Below are 17,365 nucleotides of genomic sequence, written 5' to 3' on the forward strand. Positions count from 1 at the left end.
GAATATACACTTTTCTGGTTTGAAAATGACAGAATATGTCTTTATTATAAAAATTAAAAAAAGAACCTTGAAGACGACGCTGCTAACAAAATACACCGCTCTAATGCATAACCACGAGTTTAAACTACATTTACAACAAATATGAAAACTATTTTCATATCACAATGTTAAATATAGAATATATAGAAGATAATATTTAAAAACAAATGAGCCCTATCTTCCAATGGTAAACAATCCTTCAAAAAATTTCTGGATCCGGAATAATATCCTGAGCTTCACCAAAAACTAATCAATTCTTCCTTATCCCAAGGGCAATCATCCCACCAACTTTCATCCAAATCCGTTCAGAACTTTTCCAGATATGTTGTTCACAAACACACAAACACACACACACACACACACACACACACACACACACACACACACACACACACACACACACACACACACACACACACACGGACACGATCGAATGCATTACTCCCTGGCGGGAGTAATTACCAACAGCCTGCCCATGAGCGATCCATAAACATTTTCACGGGATGGAGGTGCGTAAGCGGAACGTGTCCACCAGGGGGCACGCTTTGGGAATTGATCGAGAACCCACGGTTTATAGTCCAGGGAGGCTGGGGGCACGAAGACCAGCGTTACTCGTGCGTGGGATCAGAGACTGGCGTTGGGTGCTGAGTCCGGCCGGGTCCATTCACGAACTGGCGCCAAACGATGGACGTGGAAAACCAGCTCTTGGTGGAGGAAAAGAAGAGTTTCTACTCGTCTAACCTGTCGAGGTGAGCTCGGCATTGCGTCACAGTTAACATCAATTACGTCTGGTCCATTCTTTACATGTTTCGAGACCTGGTTCATCCGTTTTTGTTGTTCGGGTTCACGGGAGCAAATTCACACCCCCACCCCCCGAGGGTCTTATGGGAGGTCGATGAATGAATCCCGGTGATTATGTGCCAAAGAAATATCCATTTGTTTAAATAAACCCAAACATATCGGCGACGATTTACTATCGGCTCTTTGTACATTTTTACAAATCAAAAAATCTTTCGTTTTTGCGCATTTTCGCTTTTAAATTTAGAAGCGATTCTAGTGCTTTGTGAAACGAAACAACAGAAATACTCATCTTTTCTTACATTAATAACGAATCCATGAACATTTATATATATATATATATGTATATGTATACATGAAATGAAAACGAGTATAATATATACGCAATAATATGTACGTCTTCAGCTTTGTAAAATACGTCATTATGTAATATATCGCTGCGGTTGGAATAAAGCATCACATGATATTATTATTAATATTATGAATAGGCCGATAATTTCGATCATGTTTCTGTCACTGGTTTTTTGGCGAGTTTGTTGAGCTCCCCAGAATAACTAATTATATATATATTTATATTTGATACCACACTCGGTGTTGTCATCGTGAGCTTAAAAATATTTATTTATTTATATTTAATACCAGACGGCGTTGTCATAGGTAGATTTAAAATATTTGTTTCTTTATATTTGATACCAGACTCAGCGTTGTCATAGTTAAATAAAAAATATTTATTTATTTATATTTGATACCAGACTCGGTGTTGTCATAGGTAGATTAAAAATATTAATTTATTTATATTTAATACCAGACGGCGTTGTCATAGGTAGATTTAAAATATTTGTTTCTTTATATTTGATACCAGACTCAGCGTTGTCATAGTTAAATAAAAAATATTTATTTATTTATATTTGATACCAGACTCGGTGTTGTCATAGGTAGATTAAAAATATTAATTTATTTATATTTAATACCAGACGGCGTTGTCATAGGTAGATTTAAAATATTTGTTTCTTTATATTTGATACCAGACTCAGCGTTGTCATAGTTAAATAAAAAATATTTATTTATTTATATTTGATACCAGACTCAGCGTTGTCATAGTTAAATTAAAAATATTTGTTTCTTTATATTTGATACCAGACTCAGCGTTGTCATAGTTAAATAAAAAATATTTATTTATTTATATTTGATACCAGACTCGGTGTTGTCATAGGTAGATTAAAAATATTAATTTATTTATATTTGATACCAGACTCGGTGTTGTCATAGGTAGATTAAAAATATTTATTTCTTTATATTTGATATCAGACTCAGCGTTGTCATAGGTAGATTAAAAATATTAATTTATTTATATTTGATACCAGACTCGGCGTTGTCATAGGTAGATTAAAAATATTTATTTCTTTATATTTGATATCACACTCGGTGTTGTCATAGGTAGATTAAAAATATTTATTTCTTTATATTTGATATCACACTCGGTGTTGTCATCGTGAGCTTAAAAATATTAATTTATTTATATTTAATACCAGACTCGGTGTTGTCATAGGTAGATTAAAAATATTTATTTCTTTATATTTGATACCAGACTCAGCGTTGTCATAGGTAGATTAAAAATATTAATTTATTTATATTTGATACCAGACTCAGCGTTGTCATAGGTAGATTAAAAATATTTATTTCTTTATATTTGATATCAGACTCAGCGTTGTCATAGGTAGATTAAAAATATTAATTTATTTATATTTGATACCAGACTCGGTGTTGTCATAGGTAGATTAAAAATATTTATTTCTTTATATTTGATACCAGACTCAGCGTTGTCATAGGTAGATTAAAAATATTAATTTATTTATATTTGATACCAGACTCGGTGTTGTCATAGGTAGATTAAAAATATTTATTTCTTTATATTTGATACCAGACTCAGCGTTGTCATAGGTAGATTAAAAATATTAATTTATTTATATTTAATACCAGACTCGGCGTTGTCATAGGTAGATTTAAAATATTTATTTCTTTATATTTGATATCACACTCGGTGTTGTCATAGGTAGATTAAAAATATTTATTTCTTTATATTTGATATCACACTCGGTGTTGTCATCGTGAGCTTAAAAATATTAATTTATTTATATTTAATACCAGACTCGGTGTTGTCATAGGTAGATTAAAAATATTTATTTCTTTATATTTGATACCAGACTCAGCGTTGTCATAGGTAGATTAAAAATATTTATTTATTTATATTTGATACCAGACTCGGTGTTGTCATAGGTAGATTAAAAATATTTCTTTCTTTATATTTGATACCAGACTCAGTGTTGTCATAGGTAGATTTAAAATATTTATTTCTTTATATTTGATACCAGACTCAGCGTTGTCATAGTTAGATTTAAAATATTTGTTTCTTTATATTTGATACCAGACTCAGCGTTGTCATAGTTAGATAAAAAATATTTATTTCTTTATATTTGATACCAGACTCAGCGTTGTCATAGGTCGATTAAAAATATTTATTTCTTTATATTTGATACCAGACTCAGCGTTGTCATAGGTAGATTAAAAATATTTCTTTCTTTATATTTGATACCAGACTCAGTGTTGTCATAGGTAGATTTAAAATATTTATTTCTTTATATTTGATACCAGACTCAGCGTTGTCATAGTTAGATTTAAAATATTTGTTTCTTTATATTTGATACCAGACTCAGCGTTGTCATAGTTAGATAAAAAATATTTATTTCTTTATATTTGATACCACACTCAGCGTTGTCATAGTTAGATTTAAAATATTTATTTATTTATATTTAATACCAGACTCGGTGTTGTCATAGGTAGATTAAAAATATTAATTTCTTTATATTTGATACCAGACTCAGCGTTGTCATAGTTAGATTAAAAATATTTGTTTATATTTGATACCAGACTCGGTGTTGTCATAGTTAAATTAAATATATTAATTTATTTATATTTAATACCAGACTCAGTGCTGTCATAGTTAGATTAAAAAATATTTATTTATTGATATTTAATACCAGACTCAGTGCTGTCATAGTTAGATTAAAAATATTTGTTTATTTATATTTGATACCAGACTCGGTGTTGTCATAGTTAAAAAAATATAAAAAACCACCTTTAGAGGCCATTTTTCCCCGCAAGCAGGGGTTGGCCTTTTTCGGGAACCGTGGTTGTTGTTGTTTTTCGGTCCCCTTTTTGAAGCAATGTTTTACGGCCGGATGCCCTTCCTGACGCCAACCCTTTTTGCCGCCTTTAACGACAAACAGGGAATTACCAGTGAACTGGAACTCAATTTGCCGACCTCGGAAGGATGATAGGCTGAGTCAACCCCCCTGGCGTTAATTCAGCGATCGACCAAGATTCGAACCCAGGATCCTAGGATCCTAAGCCGGCACCCTAGTGTTGTCATAGTTAGATTAAAAATATTTGTTTCTTTATATTTGATACCAGACTCGGTGTTGTCATAGTTAGATTTAAAATATTTGTTTATTTATATTTGATACCAGACTCGGTGTTGTCGTAGTTAGATTAAAAATATTTATTTCTTTATATTTGATACCAGACTCAGTGTTGTCATTGTTAAATTTAAAATATTTATTTATTTATATTTGATACTAGTCTTAGTGGTGTCAAAGTTAGATTTAAAATATTGTTGTCGATCTGTCACCGGAAACCTTCTCCCCTTATCAAGGGGGGATTAATCCCCTTGTCTTTACTGACCTGGTGCGACCCGATACCTATTACGTCCCTTCCGGACAGCGCTAAATAGGGTTTTGGGACCAAATTCGCTGTTACCTAAGTACTGGCGCTGCCCTGGAAGCGATGGAATAAGCCTCGCACGAACCACGTGTAATGGTGATACGCCGAGTGGTTTGCGTACACGTGATCCGCGCTATTTATAATACTAGACCCGATTGGAACGATCTTATTCGTACCACGCTTAGTCAATGGAGAAATCACAAAGGCGATCGAATTTGAAAGAAAAGGAAGAACAAATTGGTTTAATTATTACGCACGTATTTACAGCACAGGAGGAAGAGACACAGAGCAATCCTTATACAATCTTACACTTGATACCCCAGGACAATGGGCCCATCTGACACACACACTCACACAGGGATTGCAGATGGGCAGCATGCTGTTCAGGCCGAACGCGCCGGCTTGGTCGGCCAGGGTCGGCCCCGTCCGGCTCTCCACGGTCCCCGGCTCGTCCCACGAAGATGGAGGTAGGCGAAAGCAGGGACTCTTATTGTGTCGCTCGAACAAAGCTGGTAATCTCGGGGCGAACGGTAAAGGGTGGACTTTGCGCGGCTGGCGGTTACTCAGCCGCATTCACTCGCTTTGGCCGAACCGAGTGAGTTATCAACGCCCTGTCTGTGCCCACGTATTCCACGTAACAAAGTTCATACAGTGTGAAGGATCCTTTCCAAGCGCATCTCCTTGGAATCCTCTCGTAAACTCCGCACCAGCTCAGCGCTCCTCCCTCGATAACTCTCAAGTCCTTCCCTCTGCGAGTCCTCTCCTCTGCAAGTCCTTTTTTTGCAACTGCCGTGTGCACGCGAGTCCTTTTCAACGCACTTATCCTCTCCAAGTCCTCTCGAGGGCTTTTCGCATCGGGTTATATATGCCATGCCCTTCAAACCCTCTGGAACTCACCAGACGCTCTTGACCACGCCCTCTCACGCCATGCTGCTCGAGCTTTGAATGCCTGGTTCATTCTTACCGTCCCCACTGCTGCCGTGCCGAGCTCAACCCTCCTTCACCGTTCGAGGCCCTGCCTCGTGTTAACTTCACTAGTGGACAGCCAAATGGGACGCGGGATGGATTGCGCCCATAGAGGTAGAATGGAGGTTGGAGCAAAATGATTTTAGGGCCTATTCTCCTGCCTTTACACAACGCAGGTACTAAGAGGGGAAATGGCCTATTCTTACACATACTAAGACATAACTATACTACAAATGGGCCTATATGTTGCTCGTGTGACTAACTATGGGAGGCAAACCTTTAACATTTATTGACTTCAATGTGCCAATCTCAAAACCGCAGCAATATTTATTTATTTATATTTGATACCAGACTCGTTGTCATCGTTAGATTAAAAATATTTGTTTATTTATATTTGATACCAGACTCGGTGTTGTCATAGTTAGATAAAAAATATTTATTTCTTTATATTTGATATCAGACTCGGTATTGTCATAGTTAGATTAAAAATATTTGCTTATTTATATTTAATACCAGACTCAGCGTTGTCTTAGTTGGATTAAAAAGATTTGTTTCTTTATATTTTGATACCAGACTCGGTGTTGTCAGTTAGATTAAAAATATTTATTTATTTATATTTTATACCAGACTCGGTGTAGTCATAGTTAGATTAAAAATATTTGTTTATTTATATTTAATACCAGACTCAGTGTTGTCATAGTTATATTTAAAATATTTATTTATTTATATTTGATACCAGACTCAGTGTTGTCATAGTTAGATTAAAAATATTTATTTATTTATATTTGATACCAGACTCGGTGTTGTTATACTTAGAACGTCCAATCTGAGTCTGTAAAATCGTTGTTTCGAACCCCGGCTGAGTCATTCCAAAGATTTTATTATGGTACGTGCTGATTTATTATGGTATGTGCTGATTTATTATGGTACGTGCTGATTTATCATGGTACGTGCTGATTTATCATGGTACGTGCTGATTTATCATGGTACGTGCTGATTTATCATGGTACATGCTGATTTATCATGGAACGTGCTGGTTTATCATGGTACATGCTGATTTATCATGGTACATGCTGATTTATCATGGTACGTGCTGATTTATCATGGTACGTGCTGATTTATCATGGTACGTGCTGATTTATCATGGTACGTGCTGATTTATCATGGAACGTGCTGGTTTATCATGGTACATGCTGCTTACTTGTTTAACGTTCAGCGTTTTAAAAGATAGAGTACAGCCAAAATGCTGGGAAGGAAATGCCAAACCACCTTGTCAATAAATTACTTCGGCAGCATCAACACACTGTGAAGATTGTATTATTTATATTATTTATATGTGTATATATATATATATATATTCTTACGGATCCGGGGTCGGCACTCCCCTTACCAAGGGGGGGTTAATCCCCTTGTCCTTTAAGCTGGCCGTTCCCCCCAACCCTAGAAGTTATAACGCTCCTTCCGGTCGGGAGCAGCCAGGGTGATGGGTCAATGAAGTCCCAAATACCTGAGTGCTACCCCTGGCCGTGAAACAGGGAGATAACGTCTGCTCGGACCGCGGACAAGATAGAATTTGCCGAGCGGTTTAACAATCCGAAGCCCGAGCCATTAACAAAAGGACTAAACCCGATTAAAGCAGTTCCGAATCATGCCACAGGTACTCGATGGAGAGAAAAGACGAAGATGATCGAATAAGGAGAAAACAGAAAGAACAGGGCAATTTATTAACTATTTGTACAATTAGAAGAGGAAACGAAAGAAGGGCATATACAATAAGAAGAGCAAAAGGGCACAGGGCAAGCTTACACAGTCTTAAATATCACGCCCAGGACAACACAAACAGACTTACACAAAAGGGGAATAGCAGGAAGGAAGGTCCAAGCAGATGGGCCAGTATTGGCTCCAGCCCCGGTTCACGCTCCACTCCGGTCTACGCTCCACTCCGGTCCACGCTCCGGTTCCGCGGTGAAACCCGGTAGGCAGCGCTGTTCATTGATTGTTGAACGCGAGCGGACCTTAGTTATCGGGGTTCATAAATCGGGGAGGGAGGCTTTGAACGTTCCTGACGCACTGATGTTCGGCAGAAGTCCCAGCTAGAAGTCGTTCGTGCACTCAGCTCTCACGCCAGCTCTCTCTCTCTCTCGCTCCCGTCTCCCCGTCTCAACTTCAACTCTCAACTCTCTCAACTCGACTCTCTCCCTCTCTCTCATCTCCGTAAGTAGTCCCACGCGAGCGCTTTTATCACGCGCTCGCGTATCAAGCCACGGGCTTTTAGGACACACCCACCGGTCAGCTCGCCTCAGCCCTGGTTGGTCGCGAGGGCTCACCGACTCCTCCCTTGGTGACACGTCGACGGGGCCACGCCTCGCCCTGACAACTCCTCCCCCTTTTTCTCCACTCTGACCACGTGGTTAATGGCGTTTGGAGCCAGCGCTGTGGCTGGCAGAGACGCACAATACACTTTGGAGGGAGGCTACCCCGCAAAATGAAGGGGATTTGAAATGGGGCCTAGGATATTTGATTAATGCAACGCAGAGTCAAACTATTGGAAACAGAGCCTTACCTGAAACACATACTAATGAAATAACTGAAAGGTTCCTATGGTGTCCTAAGTGTTGCAATATGGACTAACTAGGGTGCGACCTTTGACCTTGGAAGATGGGGATATTTACAGGGAATTATTTACAAGGCTTATTATTTTACAAAGTGAAGGTTCTAAAAACCGCAACAATATATATATATATATATATATATATATATATATATATATATATATATATATAATTTATATACACACTGTATGATGCCCTATAGATACACACACTTGCCTCTCAGCTGTGTTGCCTGGGTTTGAATCCCGACGTAGCTATAAACTGCCATGCTGTGGTTTCATCAGTGTGTGTGCGCCGTCCTTCGGATGGACGTTAAACTGGTGTCTCATCTTCCAGCATTACCTGATGGACGTTACACCTGGCGGATCCTTCCAAAAGAGCAGACGAGCAATCGTCGGCAGCATGAACAGATTATTGGGGAAAATGCCAGGGGCATTAAAAAAAGACCCCTTTTTATGGTATGTGCTATGTGGATATCTATAGAAAAGAAGGATATTCCATGGCTTGTGGAAAATGCCAGATGATAGAAAATAAGGGATTTTCAAAAAAAAATTGTGTGCATGCTGGACTACCCTTGTGTTCTTAGGAGGAACCAAGTACATTCAACCCTCGTTAATCCAGACTACTTTGTTCCGAGCACCCAATGTCGGATTAGCGAGATTGTCAGATAAACTATTTTGCGGATTAGAGGGATAAAATGTATGGCGGAAATCTGTTCCTGGATGTTTTGGTCGGATAGCGAGATTTCCGGATTAAACGGGGGCAGATTAATGAGGGTTGACTGCAATGCTCGAGAAAAGTTCATATAAAGGGAAGCCCTACATCTGGCAAATAAAATACATTTACTTATTCATGCAGCTGTATGAATCAAATTGATGCCACTTTATATAAACCTTTCTAGAACATTATTCAAACCCTCCACAGACCCCCTCAAACCCTGATATTTTTAGTGCCTTGAACAAACTTTGGTACATCATGGAAGATGAAGGTTGTGATCAAGTTTCATTGAAATCGCGTGTGTAGTTTTGTAGAAGCAAGCAAACACCTATTTTGGGGGATCAACCTCCCCACCCCTGTAAACCCCATTAATGTGCTCAGATTTTGATGCTGGCAATACAACTTCATTACACATCAGTTATGAAGGTTGTAGCCAAGTTTCATTAAAATCGTGTGTGTAGTTTCGGAGAAGAGAGCAAATACCTAATTTGGGTGGGAGATGGGTGGGGGGGGGGGGGTGTCAAAAACCCCTCCTCCGTAAACCCCCCAATAAATGCAGATTTTGATGTGGTCAATACACCTTCGTTAGGCATCAGATATGAAGCTTTTAGCCAAATTTCATGAAAGTCGAGTGTGTAGTTTCAGAGAAGAGAGCAAATACCTATTTTGATGGTCTGATGGTTATCCCTCCCCTCCCCCTCTAGACCCCCACATTGAGGACATATTTTTGATGTGGTCAATACACCTTCGTTAGGCATCAGATATGAAGCTTGTTGCCAGCTTTTATTAACATGGTGCGTGTAGTTTCGGAGAAGAGAGCAAATACCTCTTTTGGGGGCAGGGGTGGTCAAACCCCCCACCTCCCCTAGACCCCATCAATGAATGCAGAGTTTGAACTTGTTTAGGAAGCCATTAATTAGACGTATTGGTCGATGTATATTCTAAGTTTCAGCTCGTTTCAATGCATAGCCTTTGAGATATGAGCACCAACACATTTTGGCCAATCGAACTGATAGACACCAACGTGAATTTGAGAGTTTTCTTCATAAAATTCAAGAAGGCGGAAACGAACGTTGGTGAAATTTGTAATATACTAGCAGATTACCCGCCCTACGGTCGACCCTGTTCCAAGTGTGCAACACATTTTTCTGCCATCGGATATTTTCTGCTGACAACTGCTTTGACTTGGATTTCTTGCTGATTTCCTTTGGTAATATTGCCCTTGCTGATTTCTGTTCAACTTATGTGTCCTTGGTTTTTGAGGCATCTCAATTTTCCAAAAAAAAAACCAACAGTCACCCTAGCTAACAATACCCACGACAACCCCACACTCCTTCTTTCCCCCTCCCCCCTCCCACCTCTCCCCTCCACCATTCCCTCACAATCATGCTTCAACTGTCACCCAAGCTAACAATATCCACGACCACACCACACCCCTCACCCCGCTCCACCATCCCCTCACAATCTCCTATCAGCCGTCACCCAAGCTAGCAATACCCACGACCACTCGCAATACCCCATTCATCATCCCCAATCAGTATCGGAATCCGAGCTCGCAATGCACCGTTTCTCTGTGTACCGTCACCAGTAGGATCACGGTGAGTTCACAATGTGACGTCACTGGCAAACTCGAACATGGACAGTCTAGGGTTTTTTTGGCACTTCGTGATTGGCAAATAAAAAACAAATCCTTAAAATTAGACCTCATTAATGATTGCCAATGGTTTTTTCAGAAAAATATAGTTGCGTTTGGGTTCCCTTTTAAGGGTATTTTGGGTCTTCCGAGTCTTTTCAGTCTCCAGGGTCTTTTCGGTATTTTGGTCTTCAGGGTCTTTGGGGGTATTTTTGGTCTTTGGGGTCCATTGGGTATTTGGGTCTTTTCAGCCTTTTGGGTATTTAAGGGTCTTTTGGGTATTTTAGGATCTTTGGGGTAATCTGGGGTTTTAAGGGTTTTTGGGGTCTTTTGGGTCTTCAAGGTCTTTTGGTTCTCTTGGGTCTTCATGGTCTTTAAGTGTCTTCAGGGTATTTTGGGTCTTTGGGGTCTTTGAGGTCGTTAAGGGTCTTTGGGTCATTTGGTTCTTCGGGTCTTTTGGTTCTTTGGGGTATTTTCGGTGTTCAGGGTTTTTTTTGGGGGGGGGGGGTCTTTGGGGTTTTTTGGGGGGGGGTCTTTGGGGTTTTTTGGGGGTCTTCAGGATATTTTGGGTCTTCGGGGTCTTTGGGGGATTCGGCGTCTTTTGGGTCTTCGAGGTCTTTTCGGTCTTCAGGATGTTTTGGGTCTTTTGGGTCTTTTTGGTGTTCGGGTTTTTTTGGGTGTCTTCGGGATATTTTGGTTATTTGGTGTCTTTTGGGTCTTTGGGGTCTTTTTGGTGTTCTGGGTCTTTTAGGTCTTTGGGGTCCTTTGAGTCTTTGGGGTCTTTTTGGTGTTTGTGGTCCTTTGGGTCTTTGGGGTCTTTTGGCGTTCAGGTTTTTTGGGGATCTTTGGGGTTTTTTGAGTCTTCAGGATATTTTGGGTCTTCAGCATCTTTTCAATATTATGGGTCTTTGGAGCCTTTGAGGTCTTCGGGGTATTTTTGGTCTTTGGGGTCTTTTCGGTGTTTGGGGTATTTTGGGTCTTGGGGTCTTTAAAATATTTTGGCCATCTGGGGTCTTTGGGGTCTTTTGGGTCTTTTCAGTGTTCGGGTCTTTTAGGTCAATGGGGTCTTCGGGGTCTTTTGTGTATTTGGGTCTTTGGGGTCCATTGGGTCTTTGGGGTCTTTTCTGTCTTTGGGGTCCTTTGGGTCCTCAGGGTCTTTTGAGGTATTAGGGTCATTGGGGTTTTTTGGGTCCTCAGCGTCTTTTGGATCCTCGGTGTCTTCTCTGTCTTTTGGGTCCTCGGAGGAGTTTGGGGAAGGGGGGGGGGTTATTTTGGGTCCTCGGGGGAGTTTGGGGAAGGGGGGTTCTTTTGGGTCCTCTGGGTACTTTAGGTTAAGTATTTCAGGTTACGATTGTGGGTGGTGTCAAGTCAGCTGTCTTACCAATGGGTGAAGAGCGGACATACATGCATACAAACACTTGCTCCATCTATCTATAATTCCAGTAATCTCTGTGTGTATGTGTGTGTGTATGTGTGTATGTGTGTGTGTCGTTTGTCTGTGACCGCTGTTTCTCGACAACCACGGGTCCGATATACTTGAAACTTGCCAGGTATATTGCTGGGGACCCGAGGATGTGCCTTTTCAAGGTTTCATATTAATCGGAGAAGTAGTTACCGAGCTATGGCGATTTATTTACCAAACTCCGCAAGCCGTTCGCTTTGGCTTTGCGAATGGACCAAACCATTTCATGTAAATAGAGGGGGGGTTTTGTCACCGTACTCGCAAGCCGTTCGCTTTGGCTTTGCGAATGGACCAAACCATTTCATGTAAATAGAGGGGGGGGGGGGGGGATATAATTTTAGATATATATATAGTACGGGCATGCCCTAGTTATATCAAAGGGAGGTGCCCAATGCCCCTCCCTTTATATAAGGGATCGTTGCTCTGTATCCAGCTTTAACATGGGGAATGAAAATACGTTTCTCAGCTTCTACTGGACGAATTTCAGAAGTAAATGTGGAGAAACCGTTCACTATTAAATCGCCTATTTGATTCATTCAGCTGCATGAAGAAGTAAATGTGTTGTATTTGCCAGATGTAGGGCGCCCCTTTATATCAACTTTTCTCGAGCATTCCTTGGTTCCTCCTCAGAACACAAGGTAGTCCAGCATGCACACAAGATTTTTTTGAATGCCCCTTCTTTTGTTTGTATTATTTGGCATTTTCTATAAGCTGTGGTTTGTTCATTCTTTTCTATACTTTGCCACATGGCACATACCCTTATATAAACGGCTTTTTCTATGCCTCTGGTTTTTTACCCAAGATTAGTAATACAGCTTGTTCTTTACAGCTTGTTCAGTTAAGATGAGTAATAAAACGTCCTTTCAACACACGTGTATGAAATAAAACATGTAATAAAACACAGTTATAACACATGTGTATGAAATAAAACATGTATTAAAACGTTCTCTTTTTAACACACGTGTATGAAATAAAACATGTAATAAAAAGTTCTCTTAACACATGAGTATGAAATAAAAACATGTAATAAAACAGTTTTTAACACACGTATGAGATAAAACATGTAATAAACACAGTTTTAACATGTGCATGAAATAAAACATGTAATAAAAGGTTCTCTTCTTAACACACGTGTATGAAATAAATCTTGCAATAAAATGTCCTTTCAACACACGTGTATGAAATAAAACATGTCATAAAACGTTCTCTTAACACATGAGTATGAAATAAAACATGTAATAAAACACTTTTAACATGCGTTTGAAATAAAACATGTAATAAAAGACAGTTTTAACACATGTATGAAAAAAACATGAAATAAAACGTTCTCTTCTTCACACACGTGTATGAAATAAAACTTGCAATAAAATGTCCTTTTAACACACGTGTATGAAATAAAACATGTAATAAAACACAGTTTTAACACGCGAATGAAATAAAACACAGTTTTAACACGTGTATGAAATAAACAGGTAATTAAACGTTCTCTTCTCAACACACGTGTATGAAATAAAACATGTTTTTCTCTTTCTCTTTGTGCATGTGAAGAGAAATGGATGTGATGAACAAAGGATATTATAAATATAATAAAATACAATTGTAATATGAATGGATTTGATAAAGAGGTATGAATATTATAAAGTGGATTAAAGCAATGTATTTATATATTCCGTTGAAGTTATACGAACAATAATATAATCATTATATTTATGTATTATACTGTATTTAGAAAAACAACGGCTCAGATTTATTTCTGCGAATCAATATTCCGGTTAGAAAAGTCATGTTTTCCGTTCCAGTATATTGCAGATAATTGTAGATCTGATCGAGGGAAGACCTCATGTGACTACCATTCAATTACAAGTTACGTCTCCTGGTTGCATCACTGGTGAGGTCACGTGATTGTGCCAATTATTCGATTAGCTGTGTAATTTGGAATTTGGCTGGGGGTATCGGCACATGATCCTTCCTCCTTTAGTAGCTGCCGACAGCAGTCTTTACCCATCAAGTGGAAAACACCATCGCACTTTGCCCTCTCCGTGCCCCCCCCCCGCCCCCCGCCCTCCCAACCCCCCTTCTGGTAAAACTCCCAAAATCAAGGATCACTTCTCACCTCCACTCATTCATTCCTCTTTCTTCCCCACCTATGGAACCAAGTTCCCCATCCACAACTATCGGGGACGCATCTTCGTGGTGGTTGTACCCTCCAACGCAAGTCAATTCTGCTCCCCAACTCAACTCCCCAATCTTTCCCATTCTTCCCTGCTGCCCAAATCAGTCAGGGCAGCGCGGTCACGGTCAGAGTACCGATCGGTCCCTTTATGGATCAGGACCCTTTCTCTATTTTCTCTCTCCTCCTCTCCCCCCCTTGCCTTCTCCCCTCATTCGCCTCCCTCCCTCCCCTCCTCGTCCCCTTCTTTCCCCTCCCTCCTCCCCTCTCCTCCCCTCTCCCCCTTTCTCTCTTTCTCTCTTTCTCTCTGACTTTGTGAAGGCGAGGGTGCACCATCCTAAATGTTGGGAATCTCTGAGTCGAAGATCAATCGGCTGTGTCCATGCAGGGGGCTTGTTCAAGAACACTGCCCGGGGCTATAAAACAACAACTTCCACACCCTCTTTAATCTCATTCTTTCCTTAAGGTCTTCAAGACAGCTGTTCACCGCCATCTCAGATCATCCCCAATTCAAAACCATGATCTTTTCCACCCTCATTATATATTTCTAATTATATATATATACAGTATATATATATCTTCATTTCATCTCCAGCTGTCTAATTTACCCATAATCCCTGTGCTAGTTAACATGCCCCCACTCTCCGTAATGGGGACGAAGATACACCTTAATCCGAACACACGGTCTACCAGATCCCTACCTATTACATGGTGGTTCTTCTTCTTCACGACAATCGCAGCACACTAATCTATACAAATCTACCTGGACTAAAGTAATCAGTGCCTACCCCATACAAACGTAACAGAATACCCCCCTCCCCCACCCCCCGGAATCAATTCAAAATTCATCATTCCTTTCAATTCAATTCATAGTCAGGTTCACTATGTTAACAAATATAATTTCGTTCAAAATTTTGGGAGATTAGCAAAACTATACATTTTTGGAATACTCAGAGCATGAGGAATCCAAAAATTAATGTTTACATTTGCACAGACACCTGCATGGCCGCCATTTTGGATTTTGAAAATGGCCGCCATAAAATACATATTTTGCGCGATCTCGGCTTCTAGTCAACCTAGAAACTTAATTAAATATGCTAATCCTATGTTTTCTGGGTCAAGGAATCCAATAAAGGCCTCAAAATAGTGCTCAAGATTATAGAAAAGCAACAAACAAAGGTAATTGAAAACCATTGTCTTTATATTTGTGATATTGTAGCGGCTACCGCTGGGTTTTCACAATCGCCTTGCACCTATCAAGGACGCGGAGCGATCACCATGCCGGGCTCGTCCAGGACGCCCGGGCAGGCTCGCCCTCAACTTGCCAGGCCGCAGCCAGGACGCTCGGCCACGCCCCCTCTCGCCTTTCCTGGGCAAACGCTCCGGGATAATGTGTGTATATATATTGCTGCCCGATAAACGGGCTTTTCAGAGTACCTGAGTGTTTTGTTTGAATAAAGCAACTCGGACGAATTCCAGCTTTTTGTCGCGTCCATTCTTCCGATCGACGTGGGAGCCCCAGCTCCTTCAATATAACTGTATTACATAATACATGATATTGCAAGTCCGTTGAAGTTATAGGTTGTTATAGGAAGTTATAGGTAGTATCAGATTGAACTATAAGTCCTATACACAGGATCTACGAGGTCTATACCGTTCAGGAATATGCTTTTACAGATCTTCATCACTGTCCTGAGTGTCATTTTCGCAAAGGTGTCTACGCAAATGTAAACATTAATTTTTGGATTCCTCATGCTCTGAATATTCCAAAAATGTATAGTTTTGCTAATCTACCAAAATTTTGAACGAAAAAACATAGTGAACCTGACTATCAATTCCAAAATTCATTCATCCTCAATTCAAAACCATGATCTTTTCTACCCTCTTTAAACCACCCCTCCCGAAATTTGGTTTCTGTGTCTATTTTATCCAAGCCTACATTAACCCCTACCTGTCATCGTTACCTGCATCCCTTGTTGTTCGTCTCCATCTATTTTCTCCCTCGACCCTGCTGTTGCTGTATTCCCCTTCTCTTTCTGTTGTTCCTTTTGTTCTGATGTGTCCTGATCCGTTCTGTTTTCCAGCTCCTCCACGAGCCTTGACTGTATATAAAATGTAAGGGGGATAGACAATCAAGTGTCTCTGGATTACCCTCTATGGTTTACCTTTAGTGGTCGTCAGGTTAGGAATTTTGTAACTTTTCTGGTTTTCAAACCAGAAAAGAACTGGTCTTCATGTAGGTGTGCTCACATGATTGTATCATGGGTCTCCCTACCAGCCCGAACCTGCAGCTGAGGAGTGAGTCTGCCCGCAAACATCAAGCGGAGAACCCTGAGGGCAACCCAAGAGCGGGAGTCCCAGGCCACAGACACTGCCATGCGCCATCACACCAAATCCATGCTGGGCGGGAACTCGATCGACAGCAGGCCACCACCAAGTTGTGTGCGGCCGCAGGCATCTGCCTGATTTTCATAGTCATCGAAATCGTTGGTAAGACATGAGTGAGGTGCGAGTCCATAATGTAATCTACCCACTATCCAAGAAGGTACTTTTAGTGGCATCGTCTATGGTGCTCCGATGAAAACACCTCCACTGCTGTCAAAGGTGGTGGATGGCAGTCACTCATCTTGGGGTCGCCTTTTAAAGTATTATTGAACACATAGAAATCGCTCATTTCAATTGGAGTATCACATTCACATCGCAACCTAGGACTGCACTCGGTAGAGAGCGTACCTCCGCCAGGCTGAACAGTTTGCGTTGTGCATCCCATTGATAGGCCAAATCTGGATCCGGACCTGAACAAAAGTCAAATTGGCTTGTTCTTGTCCGCTAACCAACTCGTCTTTTTTTTTTTCTTTTTTTTTTGTATACAAGATCGAGGCTCGTGTAAGAGCTCACATTAATCAAAAAAACATAAATGGACACATAAAATATGTAATAACGGGAGCGGGAGACAAGATGGAGAGAGAGTGAGGGAAGCACACAAGCACAACAGTAGAGAACAGGCACATCGGGAGATCTACGGGGGGGAGGGGGCTTGGGGGGAGGAGCCATGGGAAGGTGGGGGGGGGGGGGGACTACCTAGTTTTTTTCATAAATCGATCACAAACCTTTGAAATATCATGCTATATATCGTTATTGGCCCTATCACTATAGACAAACATTGGCAGTAGAATGGGCCGTACTGA

General features: G+C 40.4%; 1 protein-coding gene across 1 annotated transcript in view; it reads left to right on the forward strand.

Moving 5' to 3' along the window:
* The first annotated feature begins 649 nt into the window (after nucleotides 1-649).
* LOC137438422 (proton-coupled zinc antiporter SLC30A2-like) overlaps nucleotides 650-17,365 on the forward strand; it is a 44,438-nt gene continuing 27,722 nt past the window's right edge. Inside the window, exons 1-2 of the mRNA XM_068133541.2 lie at nucleotides 650-788; nucleotides 16,456-16,667. Coding sequence (XP_067989642.1) covers nucleotides 724-788; nucleotides 16,456-16,667 — 277 coding nt within the window. The 5' untranslated portion in view covers nucleotides 650-723. The remainder of the gene's footprint in view (nucleotides 789-16,455; nucleotides 16,668-17,365) is intronic.

Source organism: Myxine glutinosa, chromosome 13, assembly GCF_964187855.1.
Source record: "Myxine glutinosa chromosome 13, kmMyxGlut1.1, whole genome shotgun sequence".
Lineage (NCBI taxonomy): Eukaryota > Metazoa > Chordata > Myxini > Myxiniformes > Myxinidae > Myxine > Myxine glutinosa.